The 18,043-nt window shown below is 33.2% G+C and overlaps 1 protein-coding gene across 1 annotated transcript; it reads right to left on the reverse strand.

Annotated features, from left to right (window-relative positions):
- Nucleotides 1-529: 529 nt before the first annotated feature.
- On the reverse strand, nt 530-12,194 carry LOC147291386 (uncharacterized). The gene is made up of 10 exons (XM_086235930.1): nt 11,982-12,194; nt 11,535-11,876; nt 11,087-11,140; nt 7,946-8,176; nt 7,660-7,858; nt 7,397-7,557; nt 7,049-7,105; nt 5,286-5,369; nt 4,765-5,168; nt 530-1,259 (listed from the first exon to the last, which is right to left on the reverse strand). The coding sequence occupies exons 2-10, from the start codon at nt 11,863-11,865 to the stop codon at nt 648-650; spliced, it is 2,133 nt and encodes a 710-aa protein (XP_086092056.1). The 5' UTR covers nt 11,866-11,876; nt 11,982-12,194; the 3' UTR covers nt 530-647.
- Between the last annotated feature and the right edge of the window lie 5,849 nt (nt 12,195-18,043).

Below are 18,043 nucleotides of genomic sequence, written 5' to 3' on the forward strand. Positions count from 1 at the left end.
TGGGATATATAGGTTCAAAAATTATAGCCAATTTTATAAAAATCATTCAAACATTTCTGTATTATATAATAATTCTCCTAGGGTTTTTTTTTTTTTTGCATAATGGTCACTGTGTTTTACAATTTTAATCCATAAATGGTCAATGGGTTCAGTCGACTTGCTTATATCATATAACTTTGGGTGTGGAAATGAGTCTTGTCCTATTTTAGTTTTATTTTCTGATTCTTAAATTTATTTTTTATCTCATAATAATAATATTTTAATATATTAATTTTAAAAAGTTAACTATAGTTACTATTGTTACTGTAGAGGACATATGACAGTCATGTAATGCAGTGGTGATGCTCACCACTTAAAGTTGGTGGTGAGCAAATTAATTTGCTCTCACTTGGATTATTGAGATTTTATGAAAGGCAGAACAACACACCTTTCAAAGGGTGGAGAATCGGGATCCGTTTCACAAATATGTGTAACTTTCGAAAATAGAATATCTAAATTAAAAATTACAGAATTTTGTGTAACTCGAAAATACAAATTGGAGTTGCATTTTATTTTATTAGAGGATCCAAGCACATACATTGTCTTTTTATTACAAACTTCTTAAAAAGTAATACAACCAAACATAAACATTAGATAACTTTAGAAATTCAGTACCAACGTTTGACTTTCTTATCAAATATTCCTGATCCATAAGTAGAAATGAAAATCTTAACCAATAAGGGAAATTGCAACCATATGAATGAGGCAACTGGAACACTAGCAAGCAAGATGATTGGAATAAGAGCCCCTAATTTATCATGAAGCATGATAAAAAGGGCTGAAGAAAAGGCAATCATCATAGTGGCAATAGAGAGAAAAAGATTGAAAAGGCCTAATATCATTTTTCTGGGCAAGGATTTGGAAAAATCATCTTCTGCATAACGTGATGTGAGGATTCCCAAAAATATCATTACTGAAGTTGTGGAAGAAAAGAGTGATATAGCATCTGATACTATAAAAACCATAAATGCCTTTTGATCTAAGATTATGGGAACACCTGAATCTTGTTTATATCCACCAGGAATTGTGAATGCTGCAGCAAACATGATGGTAACAATGAGAGCACCTACAACTGTACAAGAAGTTGCTGTTTCTTTCATTGACTTTTCTCCCTCCTTCACCAAACCTTTGTGGTTCCTAGTAAATAGCTCACGTGCTGTCAAACCATCTATCAAATTTTTATGTTCACGAACTCCAGCAGGTACAATACTCTCCACCTCCTACAATTCATTGAACACAAAGTTTTGAGGTGTGAACATGAATATCACTATGAAGTTACTGTTTGGCCTCACAAATTCAAACAATTGAGCAACTTTTGTATCAGAAATTAAATAAAATATCTTAATTATGATTTCCTTTTTATTTGTATTTTCTTCTCATTTATTGTCATGCGAATCTTTATAGTTTCGAAAGTCAATTTTGAATGTATCATCATGTTATATATGTTCTTTACTCTTTTAGAGAACCTTGATCACTATAAGATTTAGTGTCAATTTAAAATGAAAGAAAGGTTTATTTTTTGGTTGAATAATACATAAATAATTACAAATATACCCCTTTTTTTTTTTTTTTTTTCCTGTTAGATTGGAAGGTCATCTTTAACCCAAAAGCTCAATTATAAACTAACTATAAACCTCTGGAGGCGGTGATATAGACAGACTAGTCGATTGTCCCTTTGTGGACTCTAGTTGAGGCGGTATCTATTAGGAATGAATACTTGATTTCACTATCTTATCAAGTTGTGTTTATCGGTATAGATAGTTGACCTTTATGTGATAGGTGTTCAGGTATGTTTTCTGAACATTGACACACAAATCAGATTTTGCGAAAGTTGTGTGAGCATGCAAATGGTTTTACTCATTGATTATTGGTATTGATATTTTTTTTTTTGTGGAGCATTGCTTTCAAACTGTTTTCCACTAGCTTTATGTATATATATTTATACACATATTCTCTCTTTCAGGACGTCCGTTCTTTAACTAAAGAACGGACATGGGTATTTCTATGACAATTTGTCATTTTTTACAGGGTTCAACATGTTAGGATATAACTAAGGTTTTATATTTTAAGGAATAGAATTATTATTCGAGGTTATATTTTAGGTTTTAACTCTCGAATTTTTGATGGTAGCCTAAAACTTAGGAGTTAAAACCTAAATTCTAATTGAGGAACGGGAACTCAAAATCATGAGAGTTAAAACCAAGAAATATGTCTCGATTGATGATTTATAACCTAAATAATTAAATCCTGCCAAGTTTAAGATCAAATGGTGAAAATAAAAGCCATAAAACATATACATCTGTTTTTTAATTAAAGAACGGACGTCCTGCAGAGAGAAATTTTGTATATATATATATATATTAAATATTTGCCTTATTATTTTAAAACCTAACATGGGAATCCCCTGAGTGGAAGCAATGAACATATGTGATGCTCAGGGACGGATCCAGGGTGGGGTTAATGGGATCAATTGACCCCATGTATGAACCCATAAATCTCCCCCTAGATGGAAAATCTTGACCACATGGTTCATGGCTGCTGCTTGAAGTTACAGTGGCAAGAAATGGTGGAAGGTGTTTGTGAAAATGAATGAAAGAGGCAAGGAGAAGAAAAAGAGAATGGATCACGTGTCTAGGAGGTGTGATTTATTTATTTTTTATTTATTTTTTTTTTAACTTAGAGACTTGCCAAAATGACATCGTTTTTGCAGTTTTATTTAAAAAACAAAAATTGAAATACTTAACATTCAAACAACACATACGTCGACAACCCATTTTTGCCTTTCACATTGAGAAAGAATAGGGCCCTAAATCCAAACCCAATTCGACTCTAGTCTCACCCAAACTCAATTCAACTCTCACGCATATGGTGAAGCTCGTTGTCACAGAAGGTGTCGCCGCCGTTGACTCTCACGCACTCGACTTGAATCTTGACCCCATAAACAATGATTCTTAGATCCACCACTAAATTCTTACCCCCTATTGTATTCTGTGAGTGCAGATAGTTCGATGGTTGACGATCTAGACTGAGATCGTGAGGGCATGACACTTACTTCTTGTTAGCTCTAACATTTGATAATCTGGTTTAGTTCATTTCTTTTAAGGCGGGTGGACATCTTCTAAGCCTATCGTCTTACAAGGTGATTAGTCATTAGCCCAATTTGTTGTATTACTTTGTTAATGGCTGAATCACTCTACGGTTGCTTATCTTGTATATACTTAGGTTGGCTTCTAAACATCTCGTTTATGTGTGTATGTTCCACAAGGTTATATTCACAGACTCTTAACCCTAGCGGGTTGGTTTATTTATCAAAAGTATGTTGATGTTTATTTCAAATGTTTTGATCATTTTTACTGTATTTATATTTGAATTCTCTTATTCAACCCAATTTTTAAATAAAGATGGCTTAACTCATTTTAGGAACTTGAGACTATAATACTCGGGAACTGAGTATTATACTCTCGAGATCCTTATAAGAAAAACAACTTATAAGGTCATATATATATATATATATATATATATATACACACACACACACAGATATACACGGAGCTTTAAGTGTGGGATTCCACATTTAGTGTTAAATGTAGGATTCCACATTTAGTGTTAAATGTGGGATTCCACATTTAGTGTTAAATGTGGGATAGAGCGGATGAGCTCACTTCATGTAGTTTTTCAACAATCCGAACCGTCTATTTTTAGACCTCTATCATAGATCATCCTTGCAAAAAATTAGCTAAATCGGAAATCATTTGTCTATCTAACTTTGATCAAACAAATAGACGGTTTTGTCAAAAATATTTTGTTCGTCTATTTTTCTGATCAAATTTAGATAGGTAAATGATTTCCGATTTGGCTAATTTTTTTGCAATGATGATCTTTGAATAGAGACCTAAAAAATAAACTGTTCGGATCGTTGAAATATTATATAGAGTGAGCCTTATGAGGGATCCCAAAAATAAAATTATAGGTTCGTTAACTTTAGGTACCAAATTGCAATGTTTTTTCATTTTAATTACCAAAACGTTTATGTCATTTCACTTTAAATACTAAATTTCAGTTTAGGTACCAACTTTAAAAAACATGGTTATATTGAGTTGTGACTGTCTAACAGTCATAATTTTTTTATTGATTTGTTGTTTTTTTCAATATTTGCAAGGCTAAAACTTTAATGTTTAGTCTTTGGGTTATATGACTTCATCCCCCAAATCTAAATCAAAAGCATTAAACCCTTATAAATTTTGAATTTTTATGAATTTGAAACAGTCACAACTATGACTGTTCGAGAGTCACAACTGTATAGCAAACCAATTTGTGACATAATCTAAAATGTCTTGCTCTAGGTTGGTACCTAAATTAAAAAAAATTAGTGTTTTGCTGAAAAACTATTGATATTTGATATTTAATCTTAATTTTCTATAAAATTATTTATGGGATCCCACACTTGAAGGGGCATACAGTTTGTCAGATAAGGTTGAAATGATGTTGACAGTAATACACTGGCTAAACAGTTTCCGATTTAGCTGATTTTTTGCAAGGGTGATCTTTGAATGTTGCTCTAAAATATGGACGGTTTCGATCATTGAAATTCGTTGCTGGGTGGTTAGGTGAGCGGGGAATTCCCCGCTCTATGGTGAGCGAGTGATCATTTCTGTCTATATATATATATTTGCATAGAGAGAGAGAGAGAGAGAGAGAGAGAGAGAGAGAGAGAGAGATTCTGACCTTGAACCATTGTAATTCTCTTTGCATTTGCAAAGCTGCACCTTGAACTGCTGTAGCAGGGGATAAATTTGCTGCTTTATGTAGTATACTATTCTTCAACTTATCGCGAACGGTTACTACGTAATTTTTATCTGTGTGACCATATATAAGGCTATAAATCTTTTCTTGACGATACTCAACCGCACAATGAAAGTTGCTCCTGCCTTTTGAATCAAATATAAGGTTTCGTTCTTCTTTACGTATATGAGTAATAAACTCAACATGCCCTCGTTTTATGGCTTGGAAGATTGCTGTATTTGTGATATCTTGTACTTCTTCCAAGTTTGTCACTTCACGCATCAAATGTATTAATTCAAGAACTCGAACGTGGGTCGATTTCATTTCATATATGCGATTGAATATTCCTAGTTTGACATTACAAAGAGTAGAACATATATTAACAATGTTTTCAAAGAATATTTAATGGTTAAGATAAAATTAAGTGAGAAGAAAATAAAATCAACCATATGAATGTGGCATACCCAAAGGTTCAAGGAGATTCGTAACAAGTCCTTGGAATAGACTCCTAACTGCATCACAAATCTTTTTTTTGTTGGGCCAGGGAACTGCATGCATCACAAATCGAAATATGTTGGCAAAAGGGGGAAAAAAAACAATACACCCATAAATTTTGTTCATAGAATTTCTTTATGTTGCGTTTGGATGTGGGATATGAGGTTAATACCAAGAAAAAATGTGTGGTTCCACTACAAACCTGAAGCAAAGTGTGTTTTGAATAGTGTGTGGTATAATTTTTTGCTACATGCAGTTTCAATGTTATGCCAGAGCTATAAGTTCATCTTTTGGAAGTTGGAACGGTAATGAAATCTAGTACTATAATGAAAGAATGGGATGTAATAAAAGTATTCCAGTAGGCCACTGTAGCAGTCTCATTTTATTGCTTTAGACTAATTTATTACTGTTAGTCCAAAAAAAACAACTAATTTTTTTTTTCTCCCACCCGCTAAATGTTCGTGTAGTACTGCAGGTTATGCCTACGAATTAGATTAGTTAATTGACATTATATTTTTACTGAGCATATAAATTTTTTTTTTATAACAAATGTACATATAAATTGAAAAAAAAAAATTTTCTAAATCATTGTTGTTTGATTTTTTAAAATTTGAATATTTATTTTTTAGATAGAATGTTGGCTTAGAAGCAACTTCATTTCAATATTGTTGCTGGCTTTTCTTCTTTTAATTTTAATATTTATTTTCTTAGATGGGAAGTTAATTGACTCATCAAAAACCTCATATTGATCATGAACATGGATGATGGTTTTTATTTTCTTAATTTTAATAGCGTATTAGTAACAGTTGATCATTTTATGTTGGGTTCATTAGTTTTTTACATGTTTATATAAGAAAAGATATAAGGTATATCTATAAGTATTATTTGTATGTAGTTTAAATAGCTATTGTTGCACAATGATAATAATTGTCACTGTCAGATAGTGACAATTTTCGAGCACTCGATGAACAGTGCCGAGCGCTCGGTACTATTTACCGAGCTCTTGATGCGTTCCATGTCACACTCATTCATTAAAGTGGGCCGGGCTGGGAGCGCACTGCAGCGTGTAAGCTGAGTTATCAGCCTTATTTTTCAACTGGACTAAAAAAAAAATTCTTAATATTACTTTATATATTATACCAAAAATAATTACTTAATATAAACTCATCAGCATTTGTTCAAATGGTGAGGAAAGGTAGGGTCATGATTAGAATTAGGATCATTAATTTGGATTTTTTCTAATGTAAAAAAAAAAAAAAAAAGTTTCTTTAAATATAACTAGATGGATCACACACGCACTATGCTTATGTAATGTGGTTGTGGTGACATATATAGAACGTAAAAGTAGATTTTTGTTTTTTTTTTTTTTGAGAAGACACAAGTAGAGGTTTTTACAGTAGGGAATGTCTAATTTATAGCTGGTAGATTATAATTTTATCATTAATTAAATTGTTTTATGAACCCTACTTGTCAACCGTCACATAAGAAATTAAACTAAGTTCACAAGCAGCGTTCATGAGTTAAACACACGAGTCTTAGATCGAGTGATATGGGATGAGTGGTTTAATAGTACAGACCTTAGGTTTGAAATTCCTGCAAAAAATAATAGTACAGACAAAATATACAAATAAATCACTGCAAAGAAAAATTAAAAGGCAAAAGCATTTAAGAAAATGAGTTCGATTTTTACTATTTAGCTAAAACCAAATGGAACTTTAGACAAACAACATACCTGAGCAAATGAGATTCCTTTGATTATCATCTTGATCATGGTCTTGTTTTGGAACATCTATAGAAATATCATTAACCAAAGGAGTGGACTCTTTTTCACCGTCGATAATTCGAGTAGGTTGCATGTATATAACTATTAAGAAAAGAATATAACCTCAATTTATACATTAAACTATTTCGTTGAAGCCATAATTTTCTTTTACTAGACAGTGATCTATGTATCTTTTGAACAATATATGAAGATAAAGATGATGTATGAGCAATTTTATTTTTTAAGGATGATTCTTGAACGAGCATTAAAAAAATTAATAGTTAGAATTATTAAGAGAAATGAGAGTGTAATACTCACAATTATAGATCCATTGTTCGCATAATGTAAGTCGGCTTCCACTTAAGAATGCAGAACGCATACCAGCCAATACACATAATGGGATTTGTCCATCATAGTTCATAGTAGTGATCAAGTTTGGACAACGTTTAATTAACTTCGACGCAAAATCTAGAGTATAGTGAAAAACGAAGAAAGAAAAAGATTAATTAAGGGCCTTAAGGCACTACTGCATTAGTGATATTTATTTGAAACTCTTACCAAAGTCTTTGGTATAAAAACACCGGGTAATAAGTTCAGAGCCATCGGGACCGTTGAGATCTTCAAGTGGAGTGACAGAGTAGAGATACTGAAACATTTCAAAACGGCGCCAAATATAAGCCTTGAGAAGTGGAATTATATTGTCGTGACCATTTCGAAGGCGGATGCCAAGTAATTTCTTGTTCTTTTCAACCATGCATTGAGCCATTTGGGGGGTTCCGTCTGTATAAATGTTCCGTCTGTATAAATGTTCAACCATGCATTGAGCCATTTGGGGGGTTCCGTCTTTTCAACTAAAAGCTGTGTCACCTTCAGCATCTTTTATTTCCAAATCTTCCCCTGTCATCAACCCCACCAACTCTTTCACAATATCCACATGCCCATATCTGACTGCCCAGTGAAGAGCTGTCTCTCTGTCTGGTGGAGGACTTCTTACTCTTACTGCGTTGGGATGTTGTGTAAGAAACTCTTTTGCAGCATCCCAATCACCACCCGCTATATAATCGAAGAAAGGTTCATAGCGCTTGAAGTCGCTGTCATCTAGATCAAATAAAATAAAATAAATAAGTCAGAGTCGCTGCCATCATTACCATATCCTGCCAAGCTTTTATTATTTTTATTATTATATTTTCCCATAATATTTCCTTCTTTTAGCATTGACTAAAATTGGCTCGGCATCGTTCAAAAAGAAAAATGGTCCGGCATCTTCTTTGTGTTCGTAACTACACTTCAATTCACGACAAATGTTATTTAAAATAAAAGATAAACAAAAAATAAAGTCAAAACTTCTGGATAATTAATTCATTGAATTTCTTTTTCTTTTTAAATATTTTTATCCTTTATAATTTAAGATTTAACTTCAAATTTTGGTCACAAGCTTAAACTAATGTATAATTATAAATTACTTTCAAGTCTTGAATTAGAAGATTGTTAAGTAGAAATCCAGTTGATTTAGATATTAAGTAAAAACTCAATCTATTATATGTCTAATATCTATTAACATGTGGCTATATATTTCTCTCTCTCTCTCCCTCCCTCCTTCAAGTTGCTTGCCTTGGCTATCCCAGAAGCCCAGCGTCGGCGATGGCGGCGACCATCTCCACCTCGACCCTGCTTGTGAATATAGCAACCACTTGAATCGAGAAGGAACTTCGAGAACTTTTTGTAGTGTGGTCAGATTTCCTCGATCTGTATTTTTTGCTACTTCATTTGTACGTGTTCATCATTTTCCAATCTGATTCTTTGTTGACATTTTTCAGATTATTTGTTTTTATTTTTATTTAATTGTTTGTTTATTGATTATGAATCTTGAATAGGTAGCTAGATCTTGTTTTTTTTTTTTTCAATTTCATATTTTTTTAGTTCTCATTCTCATGTTTTTCCCATCATCATCTATCTATGGTTATTTTTTTTTTGTCTCTCAATAAATTGAATTTAGGTTGAGCTATCAATAATATTTGTTTTTGTTTTTGTTTGTTTTACCTGGTGCTATGGTGCAATGGAGGTTTTATTATTTTTAGTCTATATTTCCTAATCTGAAGATGTTTTAGGTCATTTTGTTCATTGTTTTAGTTTGGTTTTAGCAGATGCAGATGCACCTTGCATGCAGCAGATGCACCTTGTAGGTCCTCTTTTGAATCATCTTAGATTCATCATGTTGCAGATGCAGAAATGCATATGGATCCTCTTGCATATGCATATGATACTCTTGCAGATGCATGATGCTTCTAAATATCATTTGAATCATTTTAAAGATGCATATGCAAGAATATGATTTTTTTTTTTAAAGAAAAAAATATTGTTGCATGTTGTTTTATAGATTCATTTGCAAGCATATGATTTTTTTTTTTTTTAAAAGAAATTGATGCATATGATGCTCCTTTGTGTCATTTAAAGTTTTTTTGCTTGCAAATGCACCATCTGCAGATGTTTTTTAATATCGTTAGAAGTTTTAAAAAAGAAAAAAAAAATTATTGTTGCATGCAGATGCATATGATGCTGTTTGAAGCATTTAAAAAGAAAAAATTTTGTGCAGTGAACAGTGTGCGTGATGAACAGTAACAATACCATTTTGGCCTTGCGCTTAATTTTTGAGCCAGTTGGGTTTGGGTTAATAATTTTTCTCATTTTGGGTTGCAATTAATTTAAACCACCCTAAAATGTAAGACTTCAACTCTAAACCATAAACTCTAAATAACGATATCACACGGTACACACTTAATTAATCCTAAATTATAATCCCTAAATCCTCTAAATAATACTAAATATTATACTAATAAATCTCAATAACTCTTATAAATCTTACATAAGTTAAATGAAAGTTTAAAAAACTAAATAAAACTGGAATAGTCAATCTACAGCAGTGAAAATAAATTTAAATTAAAATATTGGAGATTACGAAAGAGTTTGACTCCCATTTGGGAAATTTTCAATAAATATCTAAAAAATTATATGGTATATGCAATAAGTCTGAAAAGGACAGTACTTGGGTTACCCCTTGGGGATATCCCAAGGTCACCCTTACCTCCCAAAATTGCAATTTTGGTAATGCTGGTGCATGATCGGAACAGTTCACTTTTTAGATCACCTATTATAGATCATTTCTGTAAAAAATCAACTCAATTGGAAATCGTTTGATTATATAACTGTTGTCGATTAAATAGAAAAAATCAACGATTTGGTCAAAAAATTACTCTTTAATAAAAAACCATCGATTTTTTCTACTTAATTGATAATAGTTATATAACCAAAAAATTTCCGATTGATTTGATTTTTTGCAGAAATGATCTTTAATAGACCGGTTATTTAAAAAGTGAACGGTTTCGATCATGCACGGGCATTGCTGAAATCAGAATTTGGAGAGGTGAGGTGACCTTGGTGTACCCCCAAGGGGTGACCCAAATACTGTCGGTCTGAAAATGTTCATGTCAATGCCACAATATAGTTTTGGCCTATCAAAAGTTAATCAAATACCACAAGAATGTGGGGATGCAAATGCTCCTATATATTCAGCCTATTCTCCACGTCATATATGGTACCAAGTTTGATATTTGGTATTTTGCCAAAACATAGGAACTCACTAGATTTTTTATGTAAAAGAATTGAAAATTGTTTTTGACGTTGGCAACACAAGTACATGTCATTTTTCCAAAAGAGAGCTAGGTGACCTACTGACCTCCAATGGTATATGGCATTTTTGTGCCAATCCATTGTTTTGTACATCCAAATTCACATCACCATTAATGTCCATATATCTGCCAAAGTACGTTCTATATTTTTATCATTTAAATGTGTCAAAATATGACAATGGCACACCTAATGACATGGTAGTATTGGAGATGCTTAGGCATTGAAAAGATTACTATATATATGAGTGTATTTAATAATTAAAGAGGTTTAGTTGATATTCAAAAAGAAGTCTTTAAGTGGATACATAGATAGAATACGTACCATTAGTCGCTTCTATTTCATTGTCTTCATTTAGCATCAACTCCTCCTCCTTCTCTGAAAATAGAATTCTTGATGTTACAAATAATGTTATGTACCATTGAATTTTTTTTTTCTTATTGCTATATGATCCAATTAATCGATCAGCCAGGTATATTGTGAATTACCTTAAAACAGTAAGGCTTATATTGCCCCAAAAAATCAAAAGTTATCATTTGCGTCAGTTTCATGAATTGATTGTAATTAATAGTTCTATGTTTGAATCTATCATTCCTCAAATTTTTGTATTTTTTAAGTAAATAATTGATTAGTCCACTTTAAAGGTTGTCATGATAAAATAATTCACTTAAGGTATTCGATATTTTTAATAAGATTCAATCACCTTTTTTTTTTTTGTGGGCGTATTCCTTATTTTGACAAAGAGAGCATATATATATATATATATATTTACCTGTGTTTTGTGGTAATAAAGGTGTTTCCTTGAACTTGTTTTCCAAAGTATCCCAGGCCATTTTGGCCGTGCTAATGGTAGTGATAAAAGAAAACATCTCAGTCCCGCAAGAGAGCTGGATTGCATGCAGAGCCTTGGCATTTTTCTTCTTCCATAGCTTAAATTCAGCTTCCTCATCTTTGGCTTTAGGAGGTTCAGTGGTGGCTTCGACAACGTCCCAGAGATCTTCAGCCATCAAGTAGGTTTTAACCCAAACACTCCATTGATCATAGTTATTTTCGTTAAGAACTTCAAGAACAATTGCACTAGGGACGACTACAGCAGCTGCCATCCCAGCTTGATCTGTCAATTTTTCCAAACTCATTTTATGTCAAGCATGTATATATGTTATGTGAAAACGAGAAAATAGAAATATCTATGAAACCAAGCTTGTATATAACTACTCACAGATCGATTGAATTGGAGAAATCTTCAAAAAGCAGCAGAGCTTGTAAATTCCACTATGTGCAGGCAGAGTAGCCAAACTTAATTCTGATTTATAGATATATTTAGTTTCTGTAAGTTTTTCATTTACGATAGCTAATTAATCAGAAATTAAAAAAAACTTCGCAAAGACATTGCAAGATCTATCCCCATTCGTATTACATTTGGGCATGTGAACTTACTAAAATAAAGAGGGAGCAGCTGCAAACGGGTGTCTCAAGGTACGTTGACCCGGAAATTCTGCTCATGTGAGTGAAAAGGACTTCGATCATGTAACAATTTATGTCTAATAAAAGACTAGATTGCATAATCCAACACCTTCACTTGTCTTAAGTGCAGTATTTAATACTCGTCAGTTTATAACTTGCTCAAATTTAATAATATTATTTATTAATTAATGTTAGTATTTATTTAATAACATTATCTAGCAAAGCTCACCAATTTTTTTTGGTAAAAATAAATGCAACTTGTCACACCCCAATCCTGAATAAACAATGTATTGTTAAACAAACAAAACATAGTACTCCAGCAAATTTTCTAAATTTCCCTTGGGTATTCCACATCATTGGTCATATTTCCGTCACCTGCATGATTTATTAGGGTGTGAGCTTTTAAGGCTCAGTAGGTTATATTGATCCCTCATGGCCAGTTATCACATTTAATCAATGTCTCAGTAAAAGAAAATAATACAGATAATGATTTCAATTATATGCAATGAGAATGTGTGTACTCACTCCTTAACCATTCTCGTTGACACATACCCAAGACAAACAGGCCTACACGTCCCATACCGTGCATCCTTCCACTGTGGCCCCGAATGTCCCAAGTATGAGCCAACACCCATCCGTCCCTTAAGCCCAAATATTTTGAATATAATTAATTTCACTTTTTCTTCAATAATTCTTCCACAAATCATGAGATCACCAGGTACATCTCCCTTTCTCCATGGTATCTCTAATAAATCACGAGACCACCAAGTTCATCTCCCTCTCTTCTTGGTGTCTCAATTAATCATTTTCTTAACCTTGTTCACAATCACACTTTCCTTATGCACTTATGATTATGCATGTAAAGATAAACATTAATGCATGTATAGAGAAATTAAATAGTACATGCATAATAATTTAACCTTACGCAATTTGAGTGTATCACAGACTTAGGAATTTCACAGTGCACACACAAGATTAATAATAAAAGCTTATTCACAAATATAATGCACTTAATACATTTAATGAAGAAATAACATCACAAATAATAAAGATAAATTATCACAAGAAAATAAATCACACAATATGACACAAGGATTAATTGTAATATAGTCCAATCATTGGGGAAATAGAGACCCTACCTTAATCTCTTGAGCTCGAGTTCCTTCTTGGTCCGTTCCTATGTGTTCGGGTCTAAAAGTTTAAAAAAATATAGTTTAGATATAACTTAATTAGATTTAAATTTATTTCACTCTCTTTTTAAGGAGAGTGTAACTCACACTCTAACTTAGAGGTGTCGGATTGACGCAAAACTTATACCAATGGACTCGTATCGAAAAATAGAGTTAGGAGGGTGAAAATTGGGCGAAAAAGGTCGCCGGAAACAGCCGCACGCGCCTCCACGCGCCGGCGGTGCGAGTGGGGTGGCTGGCCGGGCACTGTTCATCGTCACTTTAAACAGCCCCTGTTTTTTTCCAGATTTCCAGTTTTTTTATCTCATTTTTGACTCGACTTTTGACCTATCAAACGTTCACCAAATTGAGCAAACTTATACTTGTTTTAAAGTTCTACATCACCTCTTTACAACCATATAAAGAACATGAAAAACGGACTGTTAAAACTCAAGTTATAAGGCTCGAAAGGAGGCCATACAAACATGCGAATTTTCTGGAAAAATTTCCAGATTTTTCATACTTGTTTGTTTTTCATTTTCCTTCAATTCCAAACCGCAAAACATGTTTCTAAGGCTATAATAAGGCTATCTACAACCTAATTTTTAGTTTTACAACATAAAAGAAAGGTGTGTAAATAAAATTATAAAACAACAAGTTTTAGAAAAAAAATTTGTTAAGGACACCCATGTTTCCATGGGTTCCTTAAACTCACCTTTCTTTATTCCCTCCTTGAGTTCTATAGAGGCTAAAAGCTGTGAGTTCCTACAGTAAAGAAAAACCATAGATGACAAAAAGAGGTTAGTTTATGGAAAGTTTAAAGAAAAAAACTTCTAAGATAAAATTTCAGTTTCTAACCTCTCCTTCTCTAACACTTTCTAGTTCACTCTCCCACTCTCTCTCTCTCTCTCTCTCTCTCTCTCTCTCTCTCTCTCTCTCTCTGTGTTCTTTTCTCTGTTCAGTTTTTTTTTTTCTTCGTTGCATCCGTAGGTGTGAGCTCTTCACACCAGCCCTCTCTTATAATCCAACTTGTTTGCTGAAATTTGGTTAAGTTCATTGGCTCTCATCATTGCCTAGAGGTGACTCATCCCTCTAAGAAAAATCAAAACCATTGATCAAGGCTTATGTGTATATGTAATTAAGGGGATGGACGTTGGTATTATCTTCAAAGCCATTCAGATTTTTTTTTTTTTTTTTTTTTAAGTTGGGCTTTTCATCTCTTGTAAAACAATTGGGCTAAAGCCCAAACTTAGAAGTTTAACCCAAATTTTTAAAGCCCATAAATATTATTATTATTATTATTTATTATTATTATTATTATTTTTTTTTTTGGACATTACACAACTGTTAGTTTGTATTGCTCATTGCCACCCTGCAGTCACCATAGAGTATGTTGGAGGTTGGTGTTGGGGTGGCAAGGTAGCTAAGGCCACCCAAATGTAGGAATGGTGGAAGCTTCTGCCAAAACCTACCATGACAGTCTGACAAGGCAGCTGCTCACTAATGCTACAGTTAGTTGATTTTTTCCCTTCACCATTAGATGTAAGGTTGCTGTATTGGTGTTAGAACATAAGCAATAAACAATGTCTTCATGAATTTTGGTGACTAACTAATTAGAATTCAAAATGCATTTTCCCACCAAACATATCCTGCAGTGGGATTGAATTTTATATTAAAACTCATTCCATGTAGCAAAAGCTGGAAGGGGGCTAGCTATTGTGCTAGGGACAGACCTTCTTTGAATCACAAAGAAGAAGAGTAAAAACGTACTCAGAACTTGGAACCAATTTTCTTCAATATTCATTAATTCTAACAAATACAACCAAACATCCTTTTACTGGAAGAATACAAGACAACAATTTAAATAAACACAACAATTTAAATAAACAAAACAATACTAAACATGTGGGGTTTGTGGGATAAAGAACAACAAAGAAATGAAGATGATGGAGTTGTTGATTAAAAAAGTGAAGGATGGAAAGGAAGATAGAAGAAAAGTGCAAATGAAGATGGAGGTTTCGCACTTTCAAGCTACTGGAGGTCTGGTCCTCTCCCATGAGGTCCAATCCTCAATCTTCTTCTCAGCTTCTGGAGGTCCGGTCCGGTCCTCTCCCATGAGGTCCGGTCCTCAATCTTCTTCTCAGCTACTGGAGGTTCGGTCCTCAATCTTCTCTCAGCTTCTGGAGGTCTGATTCTCTCCCATGAGGTGCGGTCCTCAAGTCTTCTTCTTGGTCTTCTTGTCCTACATCACAACTAAGCAAAACTACAAAGTATAAACTCACAAGGGAAAAGAACATAAGTTAAAAAGAAATTTTGTTTGGTCAAAGTTGAACATAAGAAAAACCATATTTTGGAGTTATAAACATGCCATAATCGAAGTTATAATTAATAGAAGTGAAAACATACCTTTTGATCATTATCATAAATCTGCAGCAATAAAGGAGAAACTAATTGAACCCAAAAACCTAAAAAATCCAGAAAATAAACTAATTATACAAGAGTTTTGAACCCAATTTAACTAGAAGTTTAGAACCCAAATAACCTAAAATCCAGAAATTAACTAGAAGGCTAGAACACAAATAAACCCAAATTCAAAATCAATTCAATAATTGATCAAATCGGAGCCAACAAACAGCAAGAGCAAGTTGAGAGGATCAATTTCTATACTTGAGTCGACTCAAATGGACTGTTGGATTTGCCAGAAAAGCAACCGGAGCAGCAGCGACTTCTCTGGCTTCAATTGGCCAGTTGGGGTGGTTAGATGAACAATCCGAACAAACCACCATGCTCGCCTTGGCAAGAGGGAGAGGACCCAAGGGGTTCGACCATCTAATTCCGCCGAAAAACTGAGATCGCCGGCAAGTGGTAGGATCGAATTTGGGGTTGGGTTTTCTTTTCTGGGCCAACGGGTCACTGGGGAAGACATAAGGGGAGGTGGCGCTTCTTTGGGTGGTGACCTCGCCGACATCCTTCACTAAACGCGCCGGCGCCAGCCGCAGAGGAGAGAAGACAGGGAAAGAGAACAGAGAGAAAGAGAGAGTGAGGGTGACGGCTAGGAGAGAAAAATGAGGGAAAATGTTTGAAATGAAGCTTTTATACTCATTAAATCCTAAGTCACAAAATTACAAAATTGCCCTTCACTTCAAACGCCCATAACTCTCAATCTATAACTCCAATGAATGTACGGTTCGAGTCTACGGACTTGTGAGTTCGAGACCTATCTAATGAGTCCAAGTTCGAAACCAAAAGCCCAATATAACAAAAAGTCAATTTTGGGTCAAACTTAATTTAAAACAAAAATTAAAATTAATCCAAAACCTTTTTATTTTTTAAATAAATTCCCCAAAATTTTGGAATAACCTCAAAATAAAATATTGTAAACATACGGGATCTCACATTTTACTGTTTTGTTTAATGGGGTTTTGATTGGGGTTTGGTTGGGCAAATTGGGGTTTGGGAAAAAAAAAACATTAGGATTAGGGTATTAACAATTTAAGTTTATACGTTACAACTTTATATAACTACTAACTAGTTTCATGGAAAAAAAAAAAAAAAAAACTACTAACTAGTTTATAACTTTATATAAATTTATATATAATTATATATACATAAACAACAATAGGTATATAACATTATAGAGTAATTAATAATAGACTTATATTTAGAAGCTCACATCTCGATCGTGTTTCCAACGATCCAAACCGTTCATTTTACAAAATTGCCCTTTAACTTAAAATACCTGAAACTTAATGGTCGTACCTTTGTTTCACGTCTTCTTTGTGTCTACGCTCTCATAGTTCCGAGCCCTATTCAACTAGACCAAAAACTCATTTAAAATATAAACATTTAATTTTTTCAAATTAAAACCTTAAACCAATTTAATTATAAAAGCATTTCTTTTTAAAACAAAAAATTTTATAAATTCATAGAAAAATAATTTTAATGAAATATTTTATAAATTCATCCCTAAACCCAAAATGTCAATTGTCACTTTTTCAACTTTAGTTTCAAAGAAAAGAGGTCTTGTGCACAACCACCATTATAAATTTAGTTTGGGTTATGGGTGGGAAAAGAAAAATTATCCCACTAATTTTCCAATTTGGTTACTATGTTTATGGAGCTACCAAAAAATCAACTATCTTACAAATTAGTGGGTTTTAAGGCAACTATTATCTCCACCATAAACATAGTAATCACTAACAATAAGTATTAGTGACCACCTCATTTGTCAATAGGCACCCTCTTATCTATGGGTGCAAAAAATAGAGGCCTTTGGCCATATTTGTTGTAGTGTAAATTACTTGCTGACACGTTGGTTCTCTTTTGGTCTGAAAAAAATGGCACTTAGCAATTAGCAATTAGCATCAAAAGTTGTGGAGACCACAAAAAGAAAAAAAAAAATCAAATTAAAGGATGCATTCAAATATCAGGTTTGTTTAGTATTTCTCAAATTCTATGAGTAGATGCATAGCAGCCTGTTTCAGTGCTCATGTACCTGCATGGTAAAGCTTTTAGGGCATGTTTGGTACATCGTATTAGACTCTGGATAGGAGTAAATAATCTATGTCAGTTGTTTGGTGTCAATTTGTATTATTTAATTACCTGACTATGTAAACCGGACTGGGCTTTTAATACTCTCCTTACCTGA

The sequence above is a fragment of the Dryas octopetala genome, chromosome 3, assembly GCF_963921425.1.
Source record: "Dryas octopetala chromosome 3, drDryOcto1.1, whole genome shotgun sequence".
Taxonomy (NCBI): domain Eukaryota; kingdom Viridiplantae; phylum Streptophyta; class Magnoliopsida; order Rosales; family Rosaceae; genus Dryas; species Dryas octopetala.